General features: G+C 45.8%; 1 protein-coding gene and 1 long non-coding RNA gene across 3 annotated transcripts in view; one reads left to right on the forward strand and one right to left on the reverse strand.

Moving 5' to 3' along the window:
* The window catches only part of LOC130108352 (uncharacterized), a 32,402-nt gene extending 13,603 nt beyond the window's left edge, over nucleotides 1-18,799 (reverse strand). The window contains exon 1 of the long non-coding RNA XR_008809875.1: nucleotides 18,781-18,799. This is a non-coding gene — a long non-coding RNA (uncharacterized LOC130108352). The remainder of the gene's footprint in view (nucleotides 1-18,780) is intronic.
* zgc:158398 (uncharacterized protein LOC568894 homolog) lies at nucleotides 3,376-24,965 on the forward strand. 2 transcript variants are annotated; one of them, XM_056275252.1, is made up of 7 exons: nucleotides 3,376-3,545; nucleotides 20,274-20,446; nucleotides 22,270-22,531; nucleotides 22,666-22,771; nucleotides 22,969-23,119; nucleotides 23,217-23,357; nucleotides 23,620-24,965. In XM_056275252.1, exons 2-7 carry the CDS (start codon nucleotides 20,288-20,290, stop codon nucleotides 23,638-23,640), a joined length of 840 nt encoding a protein of 279 aa, XP_056131227.1. In that variant the 5' UTR covers nucleotides 3,376-3,545; nucleotides 20,274-20,287; the 3' UTR covers nucleotides 23,641-24,965. The 2 variants fall into 2 exon arrangements, with proteins under 2 accessions (XP_056131227.1, XP_056131219.1); XM_056275244.1 differs by lacking the exon at nucleotides 3,376-3,545 and adding an exon at nucleotides 19,494-19,609.
* Nucleotides 24,966-25,316: the final 351 nt, after the last annotated feature.

The raw sequence follows: 25,316 nt of genomic DNA on the forward strand, positions 1-25,316 counted from the left end.
CGGTCCCTCTGTCTAGCCAATCGGTACAAGTCCTTTTGTCCTTCCTTAGTGTCTAACCTGTCATACAACTCACCATATGCCTTTTTCTTTGCCTTTGCCACCTCTCTCTTTGCTTTACGCTGCATCTCTTGTACTCCTGTCTACTTCATCTCTCTGACTATCCCACTTCTTCTTTGCCAACCTCTTCCTCTGTATACTTTGCTGTACTTCCTCATTCCACCACCAAGTCTCCTTGTCTTCCTTCCTCTGTCCTGATGACACACCAAGTACCTTCCTAGCTGTCTCCCTCACTATTTCTGCAGTGGTTGCCCAGCCATCTGGCAACTCTTCACTACCACCCAGCGCCTGTCTTAACTCCTGCCTGAACTCCACACAACAGTCTTCCTTCTTCAACTTCCACCATTTGATCTTCGGCTGTGTCTTCACTCGTTTCCTCTTCTTGGTCTCCAAAGTCATCCTACAGACCACCATCTGATGCTGCCTAGCTACGTTCTCCCCTGTCACCATCTTGCAGTCTCCAATCCCTTTTAGATCGCGCCTTCTACATAAGATATAGTCCACCTGTGTGCACTTTCCTCCGCTCTTGTACGTCACCCTGTGTTCGTCCCTCTTCTTGAAATATGTATTCACCACAGCCATTTCCATCCTTTTCGCAAAATCGATCACCATCTGTCCTTCCACATTTCTCTCCTTGACTCCATACCTTCCCATCACCTCCTCATCACCCCTGTTCCCTTCACCAACATGTCCATTGAAGTCTGCTCCAATCACCACTCTCTCCTCCTTGGGTACCCTCCCCACCACGTCGTCCAACTCACTCCAGAATTCTTCTTTCTTGTCCATCTAACACCCAACTTGTGGGACATATGCGCTGATAACATTCAGCAATACACCTTTGATTTCCAGCTTCATACTCGTCACTCTGTCTGACACTCACTTCACCTCCAGCATGCTCTTGACATACTCTTCCTTCAGAATTACCCCTGCCCCATTTCTCCTCCCATTCGCACCATGGTAGAAGAGTTTGAACCCACCCCCGATACTCCTGGCCTTACTCCCCTTCCACCTGGTCTCTTGCACACACAGTATGCCTACCTTTCTTCTTTCCATCATATCAGCCAGCTCTCTCCCTTTACCAGTCATAGTGCCAACATTCAAAGTTCCGACTCTCACCTCCACACGCCTACCCTCCCTCCTCTCTAGCTGTCTCTGGACATGCCTTCCCCCTTTCCTTCTCCTTCGCCCAACAGTAGCATAGTTTCCACCGGCACCTTGCTAGTTAACAGTACCAGTGGCGGAGGGTCCGCGGTGGTGTAGCGGTCTAAGCATCCGCTTTGTGTCGATGCAGTTGCCCACTGGGGACCAAGGTTCGCGCCTCGGTCTCGTCAGATCCGACTATGGCCGGACTCGATGAAGCAGCAATAATTGGCAATGCTGTCTTTGGGAGGGGGCGGAGTTGGCTTGTGTTCGTCACATGAATGCGTCTGTGTGTGTGTCGGAAAAAGCAGTGGTTCGGCCTGGATTCGCCTTGTCACGAAAGTGGGGAGGCGTCTCCTTCGAGACTGCCGGCCGGAGAGATGCAGTTTGCGAATGCATGCAGTATGAGGGTGGGTGTTTGAACTAAAATAGGGATCGATTGGCAACTAAATTGGGAGCAAAAGGGAAAAATCATAAATAATTTTTTTTAAAAACAGTACCAGTGGCGGTTGTTGGTAACCCGGGCCTCGACCGATCCGGTATGGAAATCTTGTTTATGATCTACATATTTGATTTGGCAAAGATTTTACGCTGGATGCCCTTCCTGATGCAACCCTCCCCATTTGTCCAGGCTTGGGACCGGCGCTAAGAATGCACTGGCTTGTGCATCCTCAGTGGTTGGGTTGGTTTAATTTCAAATTTCAAACTGAACAGTATTTATTTAGAATTTATTTACAAGTTTCTCAGACAGAGGCAGATATTGCTCTGCTCATGCTGTGGCTGCCCTAATCTAGTTCCAACCCTGCCCCAGAAATACAAGCAGTCAAAATCAATACTCACTCCCATCCAGTTTTAGATGAATTTCGCCTGCTGGCTCTCGCAAACCACCCACTAGTAAATGAGGGCCTGGGTTTACTCAGCTGTCCCTTGCTTAAATCTTACTTTTAATGCAAAATAATAGCCATTATAATATGTATAGCAAGTTTGTATGATAAGGAATAAAAACAAGCAAACTTTGAACAGTTGACCTCAAGTATTTAAACTCATCCAGTTCCATCACCTCTACTCCTTGCAACCTCACCATTCTGCTGTCCTCCCTCTCATTCACGCATATGTATTCCGTCTTGCTCCTACTGACTTTCATTCCTCTTCTCTCCAGTGCATACCTCCACCCCTCCAGGCTCTCCTCAACCTGCACCCTACTCTCACTATAGATCAGTTATCGGTGAACATCATAGTCCATGGAGACACCTACCTGATCTCGTCCGTCAACCTGTCCATCATCATTGCAAACAAGAAAGGGCTCAGAGCCGATCCTTGATATAATCCCACCTCCACCTTGAACCCATCTACCATTCCAACCACACCCCTCACCACTTTCACACTTCCCTCATACATATCCTGCACCACTCTTACATACTTCTCTGCCACTCTCAACTTTCTCATACAATACCACACCTCCAAGAACTTGATTAGACTGTCTCTGCTGGCAGCACTGCAGAGTAGTTTTCTCCACTGCTGGATGTTGTGGCATGAAACAATACTCCTGAACTGGATCCCCAAGTCTGCACCTCTGTTTACTCTATCTGCATCTTTGATTGACATGTCCTTGTGAACATCAAAGACCACATCAATGTGTTCACTCTTGGCACCTTCATGTAGGACCCTAGCTAGTGTTGATTCTGCCAGCTGTGCAAATGTCTTTTCATTCCCTTTCATCTTTTGCACCAAGCTCATTCCATCGATGATAGTTTTTGATGATTCTGGAATGACTTCTGCTGGGGTAACACTCTTTTCCAACTCTCTGGCGAGAGCTGCCTTGTTAGTCTTGCGGAGAGATCCATCCCCATTAGCTAGGGCCCATGGCAGTGGTCCCAGGGGATGAGCTAACACATCGCTCAAATGTAGCTCTCGGTTCTGGGCCACCAGAACCATGTGGCCAAACAGATTCCTATCTGCCTTAAGAACTACTTCCTTGGCTTGCCCTTTGCTGCGTGGTTTATTTGAATCTCTGAGAATGTTTTCAGCTTCTTTTTTTCCATCTTGTCATGGAACTGTGTAATTGGTGGTGTTGTCTCAAGACGTTCATGTTTGAAGGCTTGATATGCTTCCTCTCCTATCTTTCGGGCCTCAAGCAGGTCATTGGCCACATCTGGCGGGGCAACAGTGGCACTTGACAAGCTGACAAACTCATATTGGTCTGGACTCAGCGGAGTCACCCAGCAGTGTTCCAGGATATCAACAATGGACTGTACATCAGCCTCATCTCTTTTGATCCAGGGCAGTTGTAAGTCCGGGTAATTGAGCTGAGAATCGCCTCGACCCACCATCTCCCTCAGTTGCCTCAGGTAGGCACTGCGGTACTCTGATGTTAAGTAGTACTTGGAGACAGCTCCAGGCTTGAGGCTGAAGCCTTTTGTTCCTCCAGGTGTTTGCGTGTCCTTGTGTACTGTCTCCTCAATGGTCTGATGAACAGGAATTCTCGATGAAGCAGCAATAATTGGCAACGCTGTCTTCGGGAGGGGGGCGAAGTCGGCTTGTGTTCGTCACATGATTGCATCTCAGTGTGTGTCGGAAAAAGCAGTGGTTCGGCCTGGATTCGCTTTGTCACGAAAGTGGCAAGGCATTTCCTTTGAGACTGCCAGCCGGAGAGATGCAGTTGGCGAACGCATGCAATACGAGGATGGGTGTTTGAACTAAAATAGGGATCAATTGGCCACTAAATTGGGAGAAAAAGGGAAAAATAAGAAATTAATTTAAAAAAAAGAAAGAAAATAGTTCCTCATAGGCATGTTTTTCTGCTACCTCATACTGTGCTTCTGCATCTCCACTTTGTTCCCTTGACTTAGAGCTGGTAGCAGCCTCTCCACGTGTATATGCACGGTAGCAGGACTTCACTTGAGACAGTGCTCTGGTTACTTTTTTAACATATTAACTTATTCCAAATGTTGAGTGAAATTACTTACAAGGGCAAGGCATCTGTCACAGCCGATGGTCCAATCAGTCATCATCAGTCACTACTAGACTCACATGCTATGCAGAGAGATGGAATCTGACAAAACCTTAAAAGTGTTTGTGTTTTATAACAAAGTGGAGACAGCTACTATATTACTATTATTAATAGTACTATTATCAATACTGTGTAATTACTGTCAATTACATATTTTATTTAGAAATGATATTAGTGAAAACAAAAAATACAACAAAATCTCCTACAGGTATGGTAAAATAAAATGTCCAATAATTATGAAAAGCTGCTCCAATGGAAAGTTTATAATATCGAAGGTCTATAAATGTCAATAAAATAGACTTTTTAAAAAAAATTACTTATATTGACCCCTTAAAAAAAAGTATGGGTAGCCTAAGGCTTCACCCACTCAGTTGGTTTGGTCTGGTCTGGCCTGCATGGAATAAGGACTCCGAGAGATTTTGGCCAAAGTCATCCCTCTTATTTTAGACCTGAAATCACATCTAAAACTGAAATAGTACGGGCATGGTATACATTTCCTGAATCCTTGGAGTGCTGTGAGAATTCCAGTTTTTGTCTTTTGTGTGATGTTCCCTGTTACCACAGGGCTTAAATAAAGTGCATAGTTTAGGCGAAAATTATAGAAAAACTTGTGTTTTTGATGGTTTGAAGAGCTCTAGAGACCTATATGTTTATCAGCTTCACCAGTGGACTTGAATGAAAGTTTAGAAAACACCCTTTAAAATGATACCAAGCACAATATTATAAAATATTGAGAAGGGCCTCGACCATGAACCTAAATCAGGATATGCACCAGCAGCAAAAATGCAGTTTACTTTCAGGGGTGGTTTACTTCATGGGGTGATAACCACTAAAAAGCTACCAGTCTGAGAGGTCTATCATATCAAAACATAAACTAGGGATGTATAGATATAAAAAAATCACAACTAGAATTTGCCCACCCAGATGGTACCGGTATGTCATATTTTGGGTCTTGGCCCATGGACTATCTTGTGGGGCATATGCACTGCCAACATTCACAATCACACCTTCGATTTCCAGCTTCATACTCATCACTGTCTGAAACTCTCTTCATCTCCAACACACTCTTGACATACTCTTCCTTCAGCATTACCCCTACCCCATTTCTCCTCCCATCCACACCATGGTAGAAGAGTTTGAACCCCCCTCCGATGCTCCTGGCCTTACTTCCTGTAATGAATGAAAGGTCACGTGTTTAACTTGACCTACTCACGGGTGTACGTGCAGTGCGTGTGACGTATACAGGAAGTTAGAAGCGCATGTTATGAAGGTTGTATGTCGGATGAACGCTAGTAAAAGCTACACAGTTAAGAACCTACGAAGTCGGCTCGTTCTTGAATTATTCTTATGTCAGTAAGACAAGGCGTCTACGGACATTACATGGTGTCAGAATAGTCTGTGTATCGGAACACGAGCGGTCATGCCGAAGTTTAATCCGCCGAGTGAATTCAAGTTTGACTGCCCCGTTGAATGGCCGGAGTGGAGACAACGGTTTTCGCGCTTCAGGCTCGCGACAAAGCTGGATAAAGACGACGGGGAGATTCAAGTGAGTTCGCTGATTTATGCAATGGGAAGCGAGGCTGAAAAGATATTCAGCTCGTTTGACTTCGCGGCGGAGGGTGATAAAGTGGACTATGATATCGTACTGAAAAAGTTCGACGGCTACTTTATTCCCCGCCGTAACATCATACATGAGAGGGCGTGCTTCTATCAACGTAGCCAGCAGCCAGGAGAGACAGCGGAGATGTACATCCGGACATTGTATGAGCTGTCTGAACACTGTGAGTTTGGGGACAAGAGGGATGAACATATCAGAGATCGTCTGGTAGTGGGCACAAAAGATAAGGTGCCCTCCCGTCAGTTCCAGCTCACAGCGGACCTTACTCTGGTGAAAGTCATTGAACAAGTGCGCCAGGCGGAGGCAATAACAAAGCAGCTCAGCCTCCAAGCTAACCAACCAGAGGCCCTGCTGGCTAACGTCAATGTTGTCCGATGGCGGGACGAACGCCAAAACAAAAAGGGCGGACAGCGTCATGGTGGCGGCAGTCCGGCAACCAACAAAGTAGACGAATGCGGGAGGTGCGGCAAGACGCAGCACACCGATGAGCGGAAGTGTCCTGCAACGAACAGTAAGTGCAACAAGTGTCATAAAAAGGGACATTGGGAGCGTGTATGTCACTCTAAAGCGGTGAGAGAAGTCACCGAAGAGGTTAAACAGCTGTACTTTCTGGGAGAAGTTGGCAAAGAGAGCAGTCAGGAAGATTGGACTGTTAGTTTAACAATAAGTGATGTACCAATAACCTTTAAAATTGACACGGGGGCTGACGCTACTGTTATCAACCAAGGGACATTTAAAAAGCTGAAGCCAAACATAAAACTGGGACCTCCTGACACATGCTTCATAAGCCCAGGTGGAAACATCAGCTGCATAGGACAGTTTCAAGCCACAACCAAATACAAGGAGAAACAATACTCCTTTCCAGTGTTTGTGATCAAGGGGAGAGGCAGCTGTCTGCTGAGTCGTCCAGAGGCAGTGGAGATGGGTCTAGTGAAGCGGATGAATGAGGTCAGTCGAGTTTTCGGTTCAAGTGGACTGCTGAAAACAGACCCAGTGAAAATAGCTCTGGTGGAGGGTGCCCAGCCATACGCGGTGCATACAGCCAGACGGATACCACTGCCACTTGTACCACTGGTTAAGAAAGAACTGCAGCGCATGGAAAATGAGGGCATTATTGAAAAAGTGACTCAGCCCACAGAATGGTGCGCCGCTATGGTGCCGGTGCTGAAACCGAACAAGAAAGAGGTTCGCTGCTGCGCTGACCTCAGGAGGCTGAATCGAGCGGTGAAACGTGAGAAATACGTGCTGCCCACTATGGAGGAAATAATGCCAAGGCTCGCAGGGTCAAAGTTCTTCACAACGTTGGATGCAGCAAGTGGGTTTTACCAGATCCCCTTGCATGAAGACAGCAGGGGGCTCACCACTTTCATCACCCCATTTGGGAGGTATGCTTTCTGCCGCCTTCCATTTGGTATAACGAGTGCTCCAGAGATTTTCCAGAGAAAGATGGCGGAAACTCTGACCGGGCTAGAGGGCACAGAGGTGTACATGGATGACATCCTTATACATGGAGAGACTGAGGAAATCCATGACTAGGCGCCGGGGGTCATTGAAACAGCAGGTCTCAAACTGAACCAAGCGAAATGCAAGTTCAAACAGAAACAAGTCCGCTTCCTTGGTCATATCATCAACGAGGCAGGCATCAGACCTGACCCGGACAAAGTGGCCGGAATAGAGAACTTTCCTCAGCCCCAGAACGTGACGGAACTCAAGAGGTTCCTCGGGATGGTGAACTATTTGGCAAAATACGTCCCAGAGCTGTCCACTGTAGGTCAGCCGCTTTATGGACTGCTTAAAGCAACGACAGAGTGGCTGTGGGGACCTGCACAGAACACAGCATTCCAAGACCTTAAAGCAGCACTCGCCACCGCCCCGGTACTCACCTTTTATGACGTCACTAAGGCTACGGTGGTGTCAGCAGATGCCAGCAGCTACGGGCTGGGAGGCGTTCTGCTCCAGCAGCACGGGGAACACTGGAAGCCCGTGGCCTACTGCTCCCGACGGCTGAGTGACGCAGAGACAAGGTACGCACAGATCGAGAAAGAGTGCTTAGCCAGCGTCTGGGCATGTGAAAGGTTCGAGAAGTACTTGTTTGGGCTTGACAATTTCAGACTTGTCACCGATCATAAACCACTAGTGCCTCTCATGAACAGCAAAGACTTGGATAATGTGCCCATTAGGTGCCAGAGACTGTTAATGAGGCTGATGCGTTTCAATGCAGTGGCTGAATACGCACCAGGCAAAACTTTAGCTGTGGCTGATGCACTCTCCAGAGGCCCAGAGCAGTGCTACGGAGATGGTGCTTCTCATGATGATGTTGCAGCGCACATTGATGCCATCGTGTGCCAGGTGCCTGCGACACCTCAAAGGATGCAGGAGATAAAACAGAGCACGGATGGGGATCTGCAGCTCCAGACAGTGTTGGGCTTCATCAGACACGGCTGGCCTGAGTATGTCGATAAAGTGCCGGAGACAGTCAGAGACTTTTATCAGGTGAGAGGGGAGTTATCTGAGGTAGATGGTTTAGTCATCAGAGGCAGTCGTATCGTCATTCCCACAGAGATGAGGGAGGTGATCTTAGACAGAATACACGACGGGCACCAGGGGATAGTTAAGTGCAGAGAGAGAGCTAGCCAGTCAGTGTGGTGGCCCAAAATGACAGAGCACATTACAACAAAGATACAGCAATGTCAATTCTGCAGAGAACACAAGAACACACAGAGAAAAGAGCCTTTAATGTCAAGTGAGCTCCCATCCAGACCATGGCAGAAAGTTGGCATAGACCTGTGTGAGTACAAAAAGCAAAACTACTTGATAGTGTCTGACTATTATTCCAGGTTTTTGGAGATCCTAAATCTACCAACAACTACTAGCAGTCAGGTTGTAGCTAGGCTGAAGGCTACATTTGCACGTTTTGGTATCCCTGAAATTGTAGTTAGTGATAATGGGCCACAGCTAGTTTCAGAAGAGATGAGGAGGTTCAGTGAGGATTATGATTTCATCCATGTGACTTCAAGCCCACACTACCCCCAGAGTAATGGACAGGCAGAGAGGGCTGTTCAGATAGCCAAAAGCATATTAAGGCAGGAAGACCCTCTCCTCGCCCTGTTGACATACAGAGCTACACCCTCTTCTTCCACTGGAGCCAGTCCAGCGGAATTGCTCATGGGTAGGAGACTCAGAACCACCTTACCCACATTGCAGCATAACCTGAAACCGGCCTGGCCTAAAGAGGAACTGATCAAAACCGCTGACGCCGCAGCCAAATCGAGGCAGGCTTTCTACTACAACCGCAGGAACGGCGTGCGGACACTGCGCCCACTGAACTCGGGTGACGCAGTACTCACCAAACTTGATGGACAGAAAACATGGACAATGCCAGCAGTTGTTCACAGTCAGAGCTCCACTCCCAGATCCTACATAGTGGAGACAGCTCAAGGTGAACATTACAGAAGGAACAGGCGCCACCTGTTGGCCACACCTAAAACACTCACCTTTGTCAGCAGGGATCCTGACCATGTCACTCCAGGGGAGAGTGGAAACACGGATGAGTCCCGAGCAGCAGAAATGCCAACTTCCACACCATATGTTACTCGCTCTGGCAGGGTGAGCAAGCCTGCAATCCGGCTGGATTTGTGAGGCGTATGGACTTGTGTACTGTGGGGGATTTTTTATTTTTTTTGTGAAAAGGGGGGTGATATACAGGTTAGAAAATCATCTTAGAGGGGGAGATGTAATGAATGAAAGGTCACGTGTTTAACTTGACCTACTCACGGGTGTACGTGCAGTGCGTGTGACGTATACAGGAAGTTAGAAGCGCATGTTATGAAGGTTGTATGTCGGATGAACGCTAGTAAAAGCTACACAGTTAAGAACCTACGAAGTCGGCTCGTTCTTGAATTATTCTTATGTCAGTAAGACAAGGCGTCTACGGACATTACACTTCCCTTCCACCTGGTCTCTTGCACTCACAGTTTAGCTACCTTCCTTTTCTCCATCATATCAGCCAGGTTTATTTGTTTACCAGTCATAGTGCCAACATTCAAAGTTCCGACTCTCACCTCTACACTCTTACCCTTCCTCCTCTCCCACTGCCTCTGGGTATGCCTCTCTCCCTCTCCTTCTCCTTCGCCCAGCAGTAGTATAGTTTCCACCATGTTATGTTTGAATGTGTGTTGTGTAAGCAGTGTATGTATAAGTAAGTAAGTAAAGCACGGAGCATAGTAGTAATGATCAGTCGTTTCTTATCCTCTTCTTCTCTTTTCTTCTGACTTACGTTACATGCAACAGGGCATTCATAACAATGGTGCTACCTACTGTCTTATGCATAGAACACAACATATTCACCCTTTACGTAAAGATAATACTATACCATTAACAGAACCTAGCATAGCTAGCGATAGAATTAATAATTAAAAATAAGTGCATAACCGTAAGCACTCGAAAGTATTGTAGCGAATTCGGGGGACAACGCAACCACAGGAACTGCCGCGGCCGGGAAGCGAACCCGTACCCCCTGCACTGCAGGAGACATCGCTAACCGCTAGACTAAAATATTAGACTCGCGAGTCAGCGGCCAGCGTGTCTTCTTATCCATGCACGTTACAGTATCATCAGCATCAATACCATAAAGCGTTATCGCTAGGAATGAGAACAGTAATAAAAAGAAGCATACTGTTAACATTCCAAAATATCATTGGTAACTGTTAGGAATAGAATAATAAAAAATGGATCATCATATCGTTTAACACTCTAAGCATCAATAGAAATTTGTGGAATGATTCACTCTTAACAATGAACATTTTCAAAAGGTCAAAGAACTCTTGACATTTGCCGGCAGCCATATCAACACGTACCCTGGCTCTACCGAATGATGGACGCTAAGCAGGTACAGGCTTGGATAGTGGTACTTGGATGGAAGACCCCCTGGGAAAACCGAATTGTTTCCTGGAAGTGGTGTTCGTGGGCCAGTAGGGGACAGTATTCCTTCTGGTCCTAATAAAGAAAAAAAATCCCAATGCCCCAGCGCAGTGACGGGGACACTGTGCTGTAGGAGATGCCGTCTTTCGGATGAAACATTAAACCGAGGTCCTGACTCACTGTGGTCATTAACGATCCCATGTCAGTTATCGCAAGGAGTAGGAGGTTCCCTGGTGTCCTGGCAAAATTCTCAACCCGGCTTTCTCCATCTGGCCACCTAATCACCCCCCCCCCCCGTGTAATTCGCTCATTGATTCCTTCCTCTCCACCTCAAGGTGTTGTGTGGTGAGCGTTCCGATGCAAAATGGCTGCCGTGCATCACCCAGGTGGGTGCTACACATTGGTGGTGGTTAAAGTGGGTGAGTGAGTGCTTTGGGTGTATAGATAAAGCACTATATAAATGTTAATCCATCATTATTAAGGATTTGTTATTAATTTGGCCTTTTCTCATTTCTGTTTCCAAACAAATTATTGGATCCATTGTCCCTTTTCTAAATTCACTATGGTAAGGAGAAAACAATCCTCTACTTTCTATATAGAAAACCATTCTCTCTGTAATCATCCTTTCCATTATTTTCCCAATATGTGAAGTAAGTGCAATTGACCTGCAGCTTGTTGGATGTCCCGGGTCCTTTCCTGGTTTTATTATTGTCAAGGCTCAGTATTTTCGGTTTTTTATTTTCCAAAGCCATCCAGCATGCCGAATTTCGCCACAAGAGGACACTGTTACATAACCTCACACGAACAGGAACAACTTTTGGATCCGTGGAAACATAAGATCCGGGTGAAAATCAGTTGAAATCGATCGGCTCCTTTTAAAAAATCTGGGTATTTTTCGGTGAAAATCGGTAAAAATCGGTAAAAACCGAAAACGCTGAGCCTTGATTATAGGTATGATAACTGCATCCTTTCAATTGGTAGGTACTCTTCCTTCTTCCTATTCTTTATTATATATTCCTAAATGTTTGATTTCTGTCTGAACTGCTAAATATTTTAACATTACATGACAAATTTGATCTTTTTCTGGAGATGTTAATCCAGACATCGCTACAGCTCTCCTCATGTCTTGTATTGTAAAAGGTGCATCCATCGCACCACTTATACACTCTTGTCTCCGTAAGACACCTGGATATGCTTCTCTAGTTTCTTCTCTCCCTTATTTCCCTCCCTCTGTTAATAGAGCTATGCAGTTCAGTGAAATTCTTAGCCATTATTTCTGCTTTATCTTCTTGTGATATTGCTGTTTCCGCTCCAGCTTTTAATACTGGGTACTGCCACTCTCTTTGATTCCCCTCAACTTTGTCATTCCCCATACATTACTTATAGGAGTTGTGTTATGTCTGCACACATCGACAGTGCTGCATTTGATTTGGTGCTGTTCTATTGTGCTGGGATAGATTGGTGATGCCTGCGGGCTCTGGGTTGTTTGATCGGGTCTGCCTGTGATGCTGTGTCAGTCTAAATAAAGAATGCAACGTAGCGGTTATGTCGAGCGACAGCGCTGTGTCCTGACGTGATTTCTAAATACAATATTGGCGACGAGGATGGCTGATATCTCTCTCCCACCACCTGCCCCCTTCCTGGCACTACCTGGCGAGCCTCCGGTACCATGGACTCGCTGGCTACATAGTTTTGAAAATTACATCATCGCCTCAGGGCTCGACGACGTGAGCCAGGCTAGGAAGACGGCTCTGTTGCTACACTGCTTAGGAGCAGAGGGTCATCGTGTGCTCGGGACTCTGGGGAACGTCACAAACTTTGACGAAGCTGTGGGACTTATGAGCACCCATTTCGCTGCTCCACAGAGTGCCCTCCTTCGGCGATTTATATTCCGTCAGCGACACCAACTGCCTGGTGAGTCTGTGCAGCAGTATGTAGCTAATTTGCGAGGGCTAGCTAGCTCATGCAAGTTTGGCGCGCTTCAGGACGAGATGGTTCGCGACCAGCTAATCGAACACACCAACAACGCAAGGTAGCGTGACAGTCTCCTGCTGGAAAAAGACGATCTGCTGCTGTCCAGAGCAATTACCATCGCACTACAGGTTTAGGGAGCAGCTGAGTGTGCTGCTGTGCTAAATACACAGCAAGTGGCCACCTCCAGTCAAGCTGCCAACGACTCCTCCCTCTACTCACGGCTGCCCCTCGGGACGCAACCCAGCCAGAGCGAGGCGGGCGCCGACTCCACTGGGGACGTCTTGCAACTGCAACGACGGCGTTCTCGGCCCCGCCCTCAACAGTCCTGTGGTAACTGTGGGTCTCGGTCTCATGTTTCAAGGGCTCAGAACTGCCCTGCCCGTGGCCAGACATGCCGTAGCTGCGGTAAGCAAAATCACTTTGCCAACGTCTGTCGATCTTCCCCGGCTGGGTCAGAGGGCCACACCCCCCAGTCTTCAACCGCCGTCATTCACAAGGTGAGCTCTGGGCCAGTGTCATTCAAATCATGCACAGTCAACATTAATGATGTGTGCATCCCCCTGCTGTTGGACACCGGTGCAAGTGTGTCTCTCCTGAATGTTGATACCTACAGTCAATTTTTCGGTTCACTGCCACTGTCCGCACCCTCAGCTGTCCTCTGTGGGTATGGTGACTCCAAAATCGATCTGGTTGGCTCTCTCCAAGTGACTGTCCGCTATGGAACCAAGCTGGTGCCCAATGCATTTTTTCATGTGGCACGCCGTTGGGCCAACCTGATGGGCCTGGACCTGTTCTCCGCTCTGGGGTTCTCCCTCTTAGACACAAGAGGGGCAGCAATCCTGACTGTTGCCACACCTTGGCAGCAGAAGTGGCCATCGCTGTTTATGGGGCTGGGCTGCCTCTCCGCCTTCGCCCATCAACCTCTCCTCAACCCTGCTGTGAAATCTGTCATCCAACCACTGCGCCGCATCCCGTTGGCTCTCCGTGATGGGGTCTCCGCCGAGCTGCAACAACTGCTGGAAGCTGGCATCATTGAACCGGTGGACGCGTCACCTTGGGTCTCAAACCTCGTGGTGGCTAAGAAGAAGTCGGGGGGCCTGCGTGTCTGCGTCGATCTACGTGCAGTAAATAAGGCAGTGGTCCCTGATAAGTGTCCACTGCCCACCTCAGAAGAACTCACTGCTCAGTTCTATGGCTCTGAGGTGTTCTCCAAGCTCGACCTCAGACAGGGGTACTTACAGGTGCCCCTCCACCCCAGCAGCCGAAACCTCACAGCCTTTGTGACACATGCAGGAGTGTTTCGCTACACCAGGATGCCTTTCGGTCTCAGCTCCGCCCCTAGCTGCTTCCAGAAAATCATGGTCTCCGTGCTGGCTGGCATACTGGGCGTGGCCATTTATCTGGACGATATAGTGGTACCCGGGCCCACCAGTGAAATCCACGACAAGCGCCTCAACATGGTCTTCGCAGCCCTGTCCAAGCACAAGCTAACTCTCAATGCTGAGAAATGTGTCCTCTCTGTGCCAGCCATCGAGTTCGTGGGGTTCCGGCTGTCAGCGAGCGGTGTAACTCCACTACAATCCAACGTGGACGCCATTCAGGCCATCCCTGAGCCCAGCTCGGCCGCCCAGGTCGCCTCCTTCCTGGGTATGACAAGTTACTACCTGAGGTTTCTTCCCCAGTACTCTGCGACCACAGCCCCCCTGCGCCAGCTGCTGCGTAAGGACGAGCCATGGGTGTGGTCAAAGGCATGCAGTGACGCTGTGCGTGATCTCAAGACTCAACTGACTTCACCACCAGTGTTGGCTCACTTCGACATCTCCAGCTCCACCTTTGTGACCTGTGATGCATCAGCCACAGCGATAGGGGCTGTGCTGTCTCAAACCCAGAACGGTGTGGAGAAGCCCATCGCCTTCGCCTCCCGTGCCCTCAACCTGACCGAGCAGCGGTACTCCGTGGATGAGCGTGAGGCGTTAGCCTGTATCTGGGCTTGTGAAAGGTGGCACCTCTACCTCTATGGCCGCTCCTTCACCCTCAGGACAGATCACCAGGCCCTGACAGCGCTGCTGTCCACATCTGGGACAGGCCACAAATCCCTGAGGTTGCACCGCTGGTCTGACCGCCTCCGCCAGTACAACTTCAGCCTGCAGTTCACCCCAGGCAGAGACAATGTTGTCGCCGACCTGCTCTCTCGCTCTGTCTCCACCCCAGCTCCACAGACGGACACTGACTGTGTGGAAAAGGACATTGTCCAAATGCTACACACACCCCTTCAGGCCACTGTCTCTCTGCAGAAGCTGAGGGCAGCCTCCGAACAGGACCCTGTCCTCTCCCAGCTCCGCACCTACATCCAGAACGGCTGGCCTCACAAGGTCCCAGAGGAGCTGGCTGCGTTCGCCCGAGTCAGACAGGAGCTCTCCTGCTGGAACGACACCTGCGTGGCACGTGGGTTTTGCACAGTGGTCCCAGCTGCTCTCCGTGCACGTGTTTTGAATATGGCGCATGAAGGCCACCTGGGCATTGTGAAACTGAAACAGCACTGCCGAGACCTGGTGTGGTGGCCGGGGATAGACAGAGATATTGAGGCTCTGGTGAAGGACTGTTCTGCCTGCCTTGTGAGTGGCAAGACTGGCCACCAGGCTCCCCCACCCCTGCAACCTCTCGCCTGGCCCTCTCAGCCCTGGGAACACCTGCAGTTGGACATTTGTGGTGAGATCCATGGAGTTCCCCACCACCAACGCTTCATGGTGGTCGCCTACGATCTACACTCAAAATGGCCTGAACTCACCACTTCCGGCACTGTGACCTCACAGATCATCATCGATTTCCTGGACTCTCTTTTCTCTTGCTGGGGCCTCCCAAAGACCATCACCACTGACAATGGCCCTCAGCTGGTCTCTGCTGAGTTCACTGCTTATCTCGAAAGCAAGGGCATCCGTCATATACGCACTGCGTACTACCACCCCCAGGCCAATGGCGGCGTTGAACGTTTTCACCAGTCACTGAAGAACGGCCTCAGAGCACACATGGCCCAAGGGTGCTCTTTCACGCAGGCCATCCGTCACACTCTGCTGCACTATCGGGCCACACAGCACTCGACCACAGGCGTCTCCCCAGCCTCTCTCGTGCTAGGCCGGGAACTGTGCATGCCCCTTGACAGGCTCCGCCCCTCCACACCCCAGGCACCTCCCTCTGGGGTCAGAGCCTCAGTCACTCGTCAGCAGACGCGGATGAAGCAACGGTTTGACCAGTCAAAACGAACCAGGGTGCCAGACATCAATGTGTCAGACTGGGTCAGGGTCCGCAGGCCCCACAGGGACAATAAAATGGCTTCATACTGGTCCTCTCCTCTCCAAGTCATCCATCAGCTGGGCCCAGCCACTTACCTCCTCAGCGATGGCACTCGGTGGCACTCCAGTCGTCTACAGAAGGTGTCAGCTCCGCCACACACAGCTGGTGACACAACCTTAGCCATTCCCTCAGCATGGCGAGACGCCCCGGGGCTTCATGCAGCTCCTACACAGGCCCCAGACATTCCTGGGCCTCAGCTTCCCCTGCCTTCTCCCTCCCCACCTCAGCCTGCCCAGCCTCAGGCTGCCCCGCGACCTGTTCGCACACGTTTACGCCCTGGCCACCTAGAGGACTTTGTGTCAACCTTTCATGTTTGAAATCCTGCCGGGGGGGGGGGGGGGGAATGTTATGTCTGCACACATCGACAGTGCTGCATTTGATTTGGTGCTGTTCTATTGTGCTGGGATCGATTGTTGATGCCTGCGAGCTCTGGGTTGTTTGATCGGGTCTGCCTGTGATGCTGTGTCAGTCTAAATAAAGAATGCAACGTAGCGGTTGTGTCGAGTGACAGCGCTGTGTCCTGACGTGATTTCTAAATACAATAAGTTGCTCTGCCTATTTTGTTACAGTAGTTCCTCCAACCTTGTTTCTTGGCATCTCTCACACCTTTTCTTACTTGTGCCTGCCTGTGCCCTTTTATATTCAATTAGCTTTTGAAAATTATGGGCTCTCTTTAATATTCTAAAAGCTCAATTCCTTTCTATAATGGCTTTATTGCATTTCTCTGTCCATCATGGCACTGCTTTCCTATTCATTTTCCCTTTGCTTCTGGAAATTTACAAATTTGATGCTTTTAATGCTACTTCCCTAAACTTTTCTACATCTTGATTTAGGTCTATTTCTCTTACTTTCCAGCTCACACAAATAGTCATCAATCCCATTTTGGTCTACTAAATATCCACTTTGCTTCTCTTTCCTCTAGTCCCCCCCCCCCCCCGTGTACATACTACTAAATATTGGATAACGATCACTCACAGATCCCTGCTACCTCTCTTGTTACCAGTGTCAAATCTAGTGCTTAAACGTTACTTTAATGAACTCCCATCATTAAGACACACCAAGTTACTATCCTCCAATAGTTCTGTTATCTCCCCATTTATATCTGTCTTTTCCCCTCCCCCATAACTTGATATGTGAATTAAAATCCCCACACCAAAAGATATGATTTCTAGTCTGTCCTTGAATTTGCTTGAATTTGTCGATATCTAGCTTCCCATGGGTTATAATAATTTATGATGATGAACTGTCCATTTATTTCTACTACTATATATTCTTCCTCTTTTCCCTTACTGATAACTGAATGGCATTTTCTCCTTGATAAATGTAGCACACCCACCACCTATCCTCTCCTCCCTGGCAGTAAAATTGAAACTCTAAAATCCAGATTTGGTTTCAACCATGTCTCTTGCACATAAACAACTGGTACACTCGGTAATTGATCAATAGATTTTTCTAAGCTGTTTTCAAGCCGTTTTCCATTTGCCACTAAGTTTCTTGCATGCCATTGTAACAGAAGAACCATAACATTGCTAACCAACCCATGTTGACTCTTGGATTGCCTGGGCACTGAGATAATTTCTCACTTCCTCCCATGTTAGTTCATTAATGTTCAGATGATTTGCTGCCACTTTTAATATTATTGTATTATTTCTGTTTTTTGATTTGATTTCCATTGTAGTATTTATGACTCCTGCTATGAAAGTGACATCTCTTTAAATCAATCCACACTTTACCTTCTTCTGGCTGTTCCTGCTGTTTATTATGTTGCCATTCATTTGTGTCCCCCGTATCTCCCCCTCTCTCTCCTCTAGTTCACCATCCTGACAGCTTCTGCATATGTGGTCTTGTTTTGCATTTTGACCTTTTCATTACTTCACAGCCTCCATATGCCACACTATGGTTGCCTCCACAAGTACACAACACGTTGGTTGCATCCTTTCCCCACAATGCTCATACTTATGGTCCTCCCCACATCTAGTACACCATCTTCTTCCTTTCCATGTCAGAGCAGCATGTCCAAATCTTTGACAGTTAAAACATCTTATAGATTTTGGAACATACTCCCTCACAGTGTAGGTCATGTATCCTAGTATAACTTTCTTTGGGAGAATTTCTTCCTCAAATTCCAACAATATACTTTCACTGTCCTCATCCCTTCTCTGAAGACATATAATCTTGGTGCACCCTTCACTCTCCCACCTTTCAGATTTGCCTTTACTTCAGCCATGGTGACCTCAACTGGTATTCCCCAAATTGCTCCCTTATTCCACCTGTGTCCTTCTCCACATGACTTACATTGTTCCTTTATGCTTTCCTACCTCCTTCATCCTACACACCCTTTCTCTCTGCTCTTCGTTGCTACATATGATCAATAGATTCCCATCTCTCAAAATGTTGGCCATTTTTGTCTCACTAACTTGATTTCTTTTTAATACCCTAGTCAACTTCACTGGGCTCATAGAGTGAACTCCATTCTCTTCGTTAAATCTGAGTATTACCTTAAATTTATTTTCCTCGACCGCTGTTTCACCACTTCCTCCTTCAGAATTATTCACCACTTCCCTGTATTTTCTCGCATCTGTTCCGACAAAAGTCTATCATTGTTTCTCTCTCGTTTTCTCATTCTCCTGACTAATTTTCATACTATCTTCACTCTCTGCTCCCTCTGAATCTCCCCACTCTGGCCCATTCACAGCAGAGTTGAGCTTACCTGCCGTAGTTTTCACCGCTCCTGTCAGGTTTCCCCATGCCACCCAGAGAGACCCCTCGCCTCCGATTTCTCGGTGTCAACCGCAGTTTTCTCTCGGGTTCCTCGATTGATTCCCTACCTACATACTCTCACTTGTAAACGTTTAACAACAAGTTGCGCACCAAACTGATCCCCCGCTGTTCTGGCTGACCTACCTGGGTCAGCCTCACTCTTTGCCCAGGGAAACGAGCTGCGGAGATGCTGGGGTTTTATAGGTCGTGGGGCACAGTGTGTCTCCTACCATAGCGAAACCCATTAGAGGCCGGAGCACGAATTAGGGTCACAAAAATCAAGCTGAAGGAAAATCATGATGGTTTGGATGGTATCATCATAAATAGCATACATCCTCATAAATAGCGTCATATCTCGTGTGATAGGCATATTTTATCAACAGATCCGGTTTAAAAGATTAACGAACCTCGTTCAATAGTTGTTTGGAAACTGTGTTTTAAAGAAAACGTAACTGAATGTCTTCACTATGCATTCAAAGTATTTGCTTGGCGAGAAACTTTCTAATTGTAAAAAATAAAAACTTGGTGTTTATCATTGACGTTTATGTGTTAACAGTCCGGCCATTTTACCAACATCCAATCAGGAAACAGTCCACGCCCCCCCCAACCAATCAGAGTGAAAACAGGAAGTAATGTTAACTCGTCCTCAGATTATGGTCCAGATCGGCGCTTGCTCCCGCTGGTTGGCAGGTTTCACGCGTTATTTTCATGCTGTATCACCTCAAATTTAAAGCTTTTAGATGTTTGGAGTCCGAGTAACGTCGAATCGAAAATCACAGGTATGAACGCAATGTGTATAAAGCTGGAACATTACCTAGTTAACGCCGGCTAACGACGATAGTGCATGTTTTTAGCATTAGCAGTAACTAATGCTAATGTTTATAGCTAGACGAGTTACACGTCATACTCCAGTTTATGTTATCAGTTTTTAACGTTACGGATGCAGTCAACGACTTTTCTTAAAATACGAATGGCCCTGACAGTTTTAATGAGCAGATTGTTCTATGTAAAGGCGTTGGTCGTTAACTGTAAAGCATTCGCTTTTTCGCTGGTGTACAATATCAAGACTGAACGCTATGTGTCACTATGTGCAAATGAAGATCTTGATCGTCCACATAAGGGCTCCAGTTTTGTTCATCAAACGAGAGCACAGACACTATTTTGAGAGAGCTGTGCCTGCAGGTTTTTTTTTTTTTACTGGATTATACATTTCTAGACAAACATTGAGCACGCACATCCATGGCATGGATGGTGAACTCTTTTAGGATTAATTTTAGCCGTTTACTACTAGTTTTTAAAACAAATGGCAAAATAACAATTGACCAAGGTAGGGACGTGTTTAGAAGTGCGAAATGACCCACTTTTAAAACACAATCCAACATGGAGGTGCTGCTAAACTTAATTGATATTAAATGAGGTGATCCTCTGCCGTCTTGTTCTTAGGTCACAGTTTGGTGATGGGTTTCTGGCAGCCGCTGACACACCTGAGATACTACATATCCCAGAATCCTCCAGGAGTGGCCTTCTTCCTATGTCTGCTGATTCTGGCTGTCTCATTCATTGGACTCAGTTCTTATGTCCACACTCACCCCCAGCCTAATCCTGATTCAACAAAGGTTAGCCTCTGTTAATCTAAACACGCTGGGGAATGGAAGTCATTCTAGTAGATTAAATGTTGGGAACACTGGCCACATGCTATTCCAGATGAAATGTAAAAATGTGAAGCATACATTACCACACTATGAAATACACTTTATTATGTAAAGTATTTGAGATATAAATAAATTTAAATGTACAATCTGCAATTGATGCACACAGGGGCTGTCCGCTCCACATCTGCCGTTGTTTTAGTCAGACTTCGTAAACGTTGCGGCTTCGTGAATGTTAAAACCAGCCAATGCTGCATCCATTTCGTTCCTTTTCAGGCTTTCAGTTGTCTCCATTTCTCAAACAAATTCAGTGTTGACCCAATGGTGAAATGTATAATGTCTCTTGTTGTCAGTGGAGCGTTGTCACAGTACTCTACATAGCCATGCTGGCACATGCCATTATGGATTGTACTTTTAATCCTTAGTGTGAAATCCACATGAACGTATCCACAAACGTTTCCCTATCTACAAATCAATACCTTATACTATCTGTTTGGAAAACTGATAAGCAAATAAACATTCCAATACTCATTTGCATTTTCAAGGAGAAACTTTTCATAAAAAAATTATGTTTTCACATTTGTGGTTCATATGAAATTTATTTGTAGATTGCTTGACTCTGCAAGTCCCTCCCTACCCATTAATGAATTTCATCCATTTCAAATAAAAGCTAATAAATTACACATACACATGGGCTGATGTGGAAGAGAAAGGGGCTTTGAGTAGCTTGACCTTTCCTCTCATGATTGGTCCAAATGTCAGTGGCATCACACTCCTTCTACTCATGATGAATGTTCAGAAAGAGCAGGAAATTCAGTGAGTTTTTTTCCTAATTTTTTCAAGCTATAGAATCAGAGTTTTCAGGTTGGTTTTCATGATAACCAGTTTTCAGTTTTCAAATTTACATAATGTCTGCTAGGTGAACTCTTTTTGTTGTTATGTTGGATTAATTAATATGCTGTCACACATACCATCATGATTATTTGTACATATCTAATCAACCACATGTAACCTTCTTCTAGTTGTCAATGGAGGGCAGACCATTTTCTTCTTTCCTTCTTGAACATATTGCATCCATGTCACCACCTACTGGATGTCAACACTACCCCATTGCTCGGCAGCATTTATTTTAGAATTTTTTTTGAGAAAAATTTACCAATCGGCCTGTGTATATAGGAACAAAATCACCAATTTTAGTTTTCAAGTAGCATCCCAACACTTGACATTATCCACAAATTTTAAATGTCCTTGTGTAAAAATTTTTTTGCTTTGAATCAGTTCATATTTGTGAAATGGTATGCAAATCAGTTCCATAACAAAAAATATTTATTTGCAGGTGATGGAATATTTGTGGATTATTATCGTTTTTTTTCTTTTTGTGGATTGTTTTGTGGGTTAGACCAGATTTGTTACAATTTAAGAAAAGAAAAAAAAACTCCATACAGAATAGTGTAGTACTTTTAAGTTAACTGATATGCTGACAACACTGTATTTTTACCAAGTTTATGAGTACAAGTAGGCCTAGGAAGTTATTAGTTATTTTAGTGTTTAGGGATGTCTTAAAGCTGCAATCCTGAAGATCGTTGTTTTTGTTTACATTACTGACCTATAGTGATGCAAGTAACTGCATTGGTATTTGACCACTCTTAAACTCCAGAGATCCTTTGAAATTAATGTGTCGCCAGTGCTAAATACAGCAGTGATTTGAAAGTATCAAAGAGTAAGCACATTTTTTTGTTTGCATGTAACTCTTTCTTTCCAAAAAATTTTAAACTGTTATTTTCTCTCAGGACTGGAACCATCTCCTGTCATCCTTATCACAGTTAAAGCTGTGCATGAAAGCCAATTTCAGTTCAGCTGAGCCAGTCGCTTCTCCTCTAACAGAGCAAGAAATGGGTAAAATGTCATCAGTTAACTCTACGAAGGGCTCTCCACCTGTCTCCCACCTGCATGTGAAGGTTCCCCTGGTTGTGACATACACTTCAGCCAGTCATACTCTGAAAGGCCTTGGTTTACACACTAGCTTGGTAGCCAGTCAACTAGGGCTAGCAGGTTAGTTTCGCTTGTTTTACACGATACTGAATGATGTAATGTGGTATCAAGTGTTAAAGGATTACCTTTGGTCTAGGGAAATAAATCCAGTATGTAATCATTTTTTATTTTTATGTTCCTTCTCCATTATTAAGGCAACAAGACTTTGAATTTGACGCTACAATTACTGTCTGAGTGGAAAGGAAATAATTTCACGTGCCTCAGTATAAGTGCCCCAGCATACCTCTTACCCCCAACCCCGTGAGTTCACTTTAGCATACACACTTGAAAGTCTGTGCTTGCATAAAGTCTCCTTTTTATGAATGTCATCCTCTTAAATTGCCATGTTCATTGATTCCTGAAGAAAGTCAGAATGGAGACCTAATTAAAATGGGATCCTCTCGGTTTACTGAATCTCTTCCTTGGTGTTGCTCATGTGCATTTCTGCCTTTGTGAAGAATTCCTCCAGAATGTCCAGTGAGTGAGAAAATCATTTCACCTATCCATGTGGCATCAGTGGAAACAAGGAACTACTTGCCTCCTGCATCACACACCTGCTACAGTTTGCAATCCAAGCATGACCCCACACTCACAGTCATGTTAACACAGGTACAGTGACAGATGCAAAGTATTCATCACTTGGCCATGCCACCAATACCTTATTCTTACATTGCTTCACTATTTCCTTGTTTGGTTTATTCTTTAGGAGCAACGGGACATGGCAGGTCGACATTTATTAGAAGTCAGTGCATTTCTCCTTGGATTGTGTCTGATCTTCTGTTTATCTCTTGGTCTGACATACTCATCGACACGCCGGTACCACGGGAATGGATTGGATATGCACTGTGTAACGGTTACACTTTGACTTTATGTTTTGTGCCTAAGACTGTTATAACTGGTAATGTTACTGAGTACAATACATACTTAAATTGAGCTTTTGGCTTGCTATGGAAGCATTGATTACAACATTCATCAAGATATGCTCTGATGTATGCAGTAAACAACAAATTTCACCCAGGTTTATTACATGTGAACTTAATTTTTATACACCAAGTCCAATCAAATTTACAAAGTGTTTTTTAACAATAAGGTTTCATTTTTAATTGCAGGAACCTTTGATCGACTCTTGAAAAAAATGTTACCCACTGCATCGTAAAGAAATCAACTTGGACTGGAATGGTGGAAAGCTTGTACCTTAAATGGGAAACTGAAAAAGTCACCTATAAACACTTGATTAGACCAGCCAGGCAAGAGACATAGTTGTGAAAGATGGAATACAATCCCAAACTGGACCACGGTGTGACTGGAGCAATTCTTCAACTGGCAGTACCTGCACCATTGACCAGTCCCAAATCTGGTAGCCATAAATTATTGTACGAAGATATATAGTGGAAGTAACTTTGACTCTGATTTTGTTTTAGTCTGTAAAATAGTTGCTCAGGAATCACATTTATGTTAATGTTGCTTTAATGGCTTGAATCCAAACAATGTTTTTTTCTACTCTGGGAGTAGAAGTATGATGTAATCATACTAATGAATCATTACAGTTTCAATTTCTCTTTTAGATCCAAAGTCTTGACTTATGCAATATTAGTGTTTGTTTTCTTTTACCTGTTTAACTTCTGTACCTCAGACTGATTGATCCTCAAAACCAGACCCATCTGGAAGTTATCAGATGTATCTTCCTAGATTAAGATGACAAGACTGCCAGCTATGGGTGTGATAAATATGAAATTTATAGAAACGTTTTCTGTCCTGTCAGTGGTAATGTCATGATCTCATTGCTCTTCCACTACCCAAGGTGTACTGTGTCAGTAGAGCTATCTGTTGGTGTCTAACCACCAAGAAAAGCATGTCGCCAGTGAATGCAGCACACTTACCTTACCTCCCAGACCAATTTGCTGCTTGCAGCAGGATGGAAACGTTAATAGTAGTTGCAAAGAGAACACCAGGTGCTAAATGTTGGTCACGTTTGTTTGTGACTGGTGAGTTATTTTACCTGCCATTATTTAGGCCAGCCATCATTTTTAATCTGTTACATAGGTTTAAATTGTCTAGCACTGGGATCCATGGAATCCTGTGTCTTAAAAAAAAAAAACACCGGCAAGTGATAGGAATTGATAGGCCTGTTGTTTGTGTAGACCTTGATGTGTTTATATCTTTTGTATCAATCATATGTCTTCATTATTCGGTGTCAAAAAACTATGAATCACAGTCCTTGTTATCTAAACATGGTGGATTGTCATCCAGCAAATTGGAGGAAGTCAAACAGTAGAAACACATTAGTGTAAAGGTGCAAAGGAAATGTGATGCGCGTGTGTGCGCGCGTGTGCTCCTAAAAAAATTGTATTCTTCACCATTACTCTAAATTATACAGATTTCATTTTATGGATTGTTTTGATTTCTTTAAATATTTGTACATCTGATATGAATAAAATATTTGGACGCATTTGAATAGGCTACCCACATTATTGATTTATTTCACCACAGTTAGCGTACTCGGACCGATATGTTGGGCTGTGTGCTCTACAAATATACAATCAGTGACGGGGGTCCGCGTTGGTGTAGCGGTCTAAACATTGGCTTTGTGTCGATGCAGTTGCCCACTGGGGACTGGGGTTCGCGCCCCGGTCTCGTCAGATCCGACTACGGCCGGACTCGATGAAGCAGCAACAATTGGCAACGCTGTCCTCGGGAGGGAGGCGGAGTCGGCTTGTGTTCGTCACGTGAATGCGTCTCTGTGTGTGTCGGAAAAAACAGTGGTTCGGCCTGGAGTCGCCTTGTCACGAAAGTGGGGAGGCGGTCT

Source organism: Lampris incognitus, chromosome 1 (assembly GCF_029633865.1).
Source record: "Lampris incognitus isolate fLamInc1 chromosome 1, fLamInc1.hap2, whole genome shotgun sequence".
Classification (NCBI taxonomy): domain Eukaryota; kingdom Metazoa; phylum Chordata; class Actinopteri; order Lampriformes; family Lampridae; genus Lampris; species Lampris incognitus.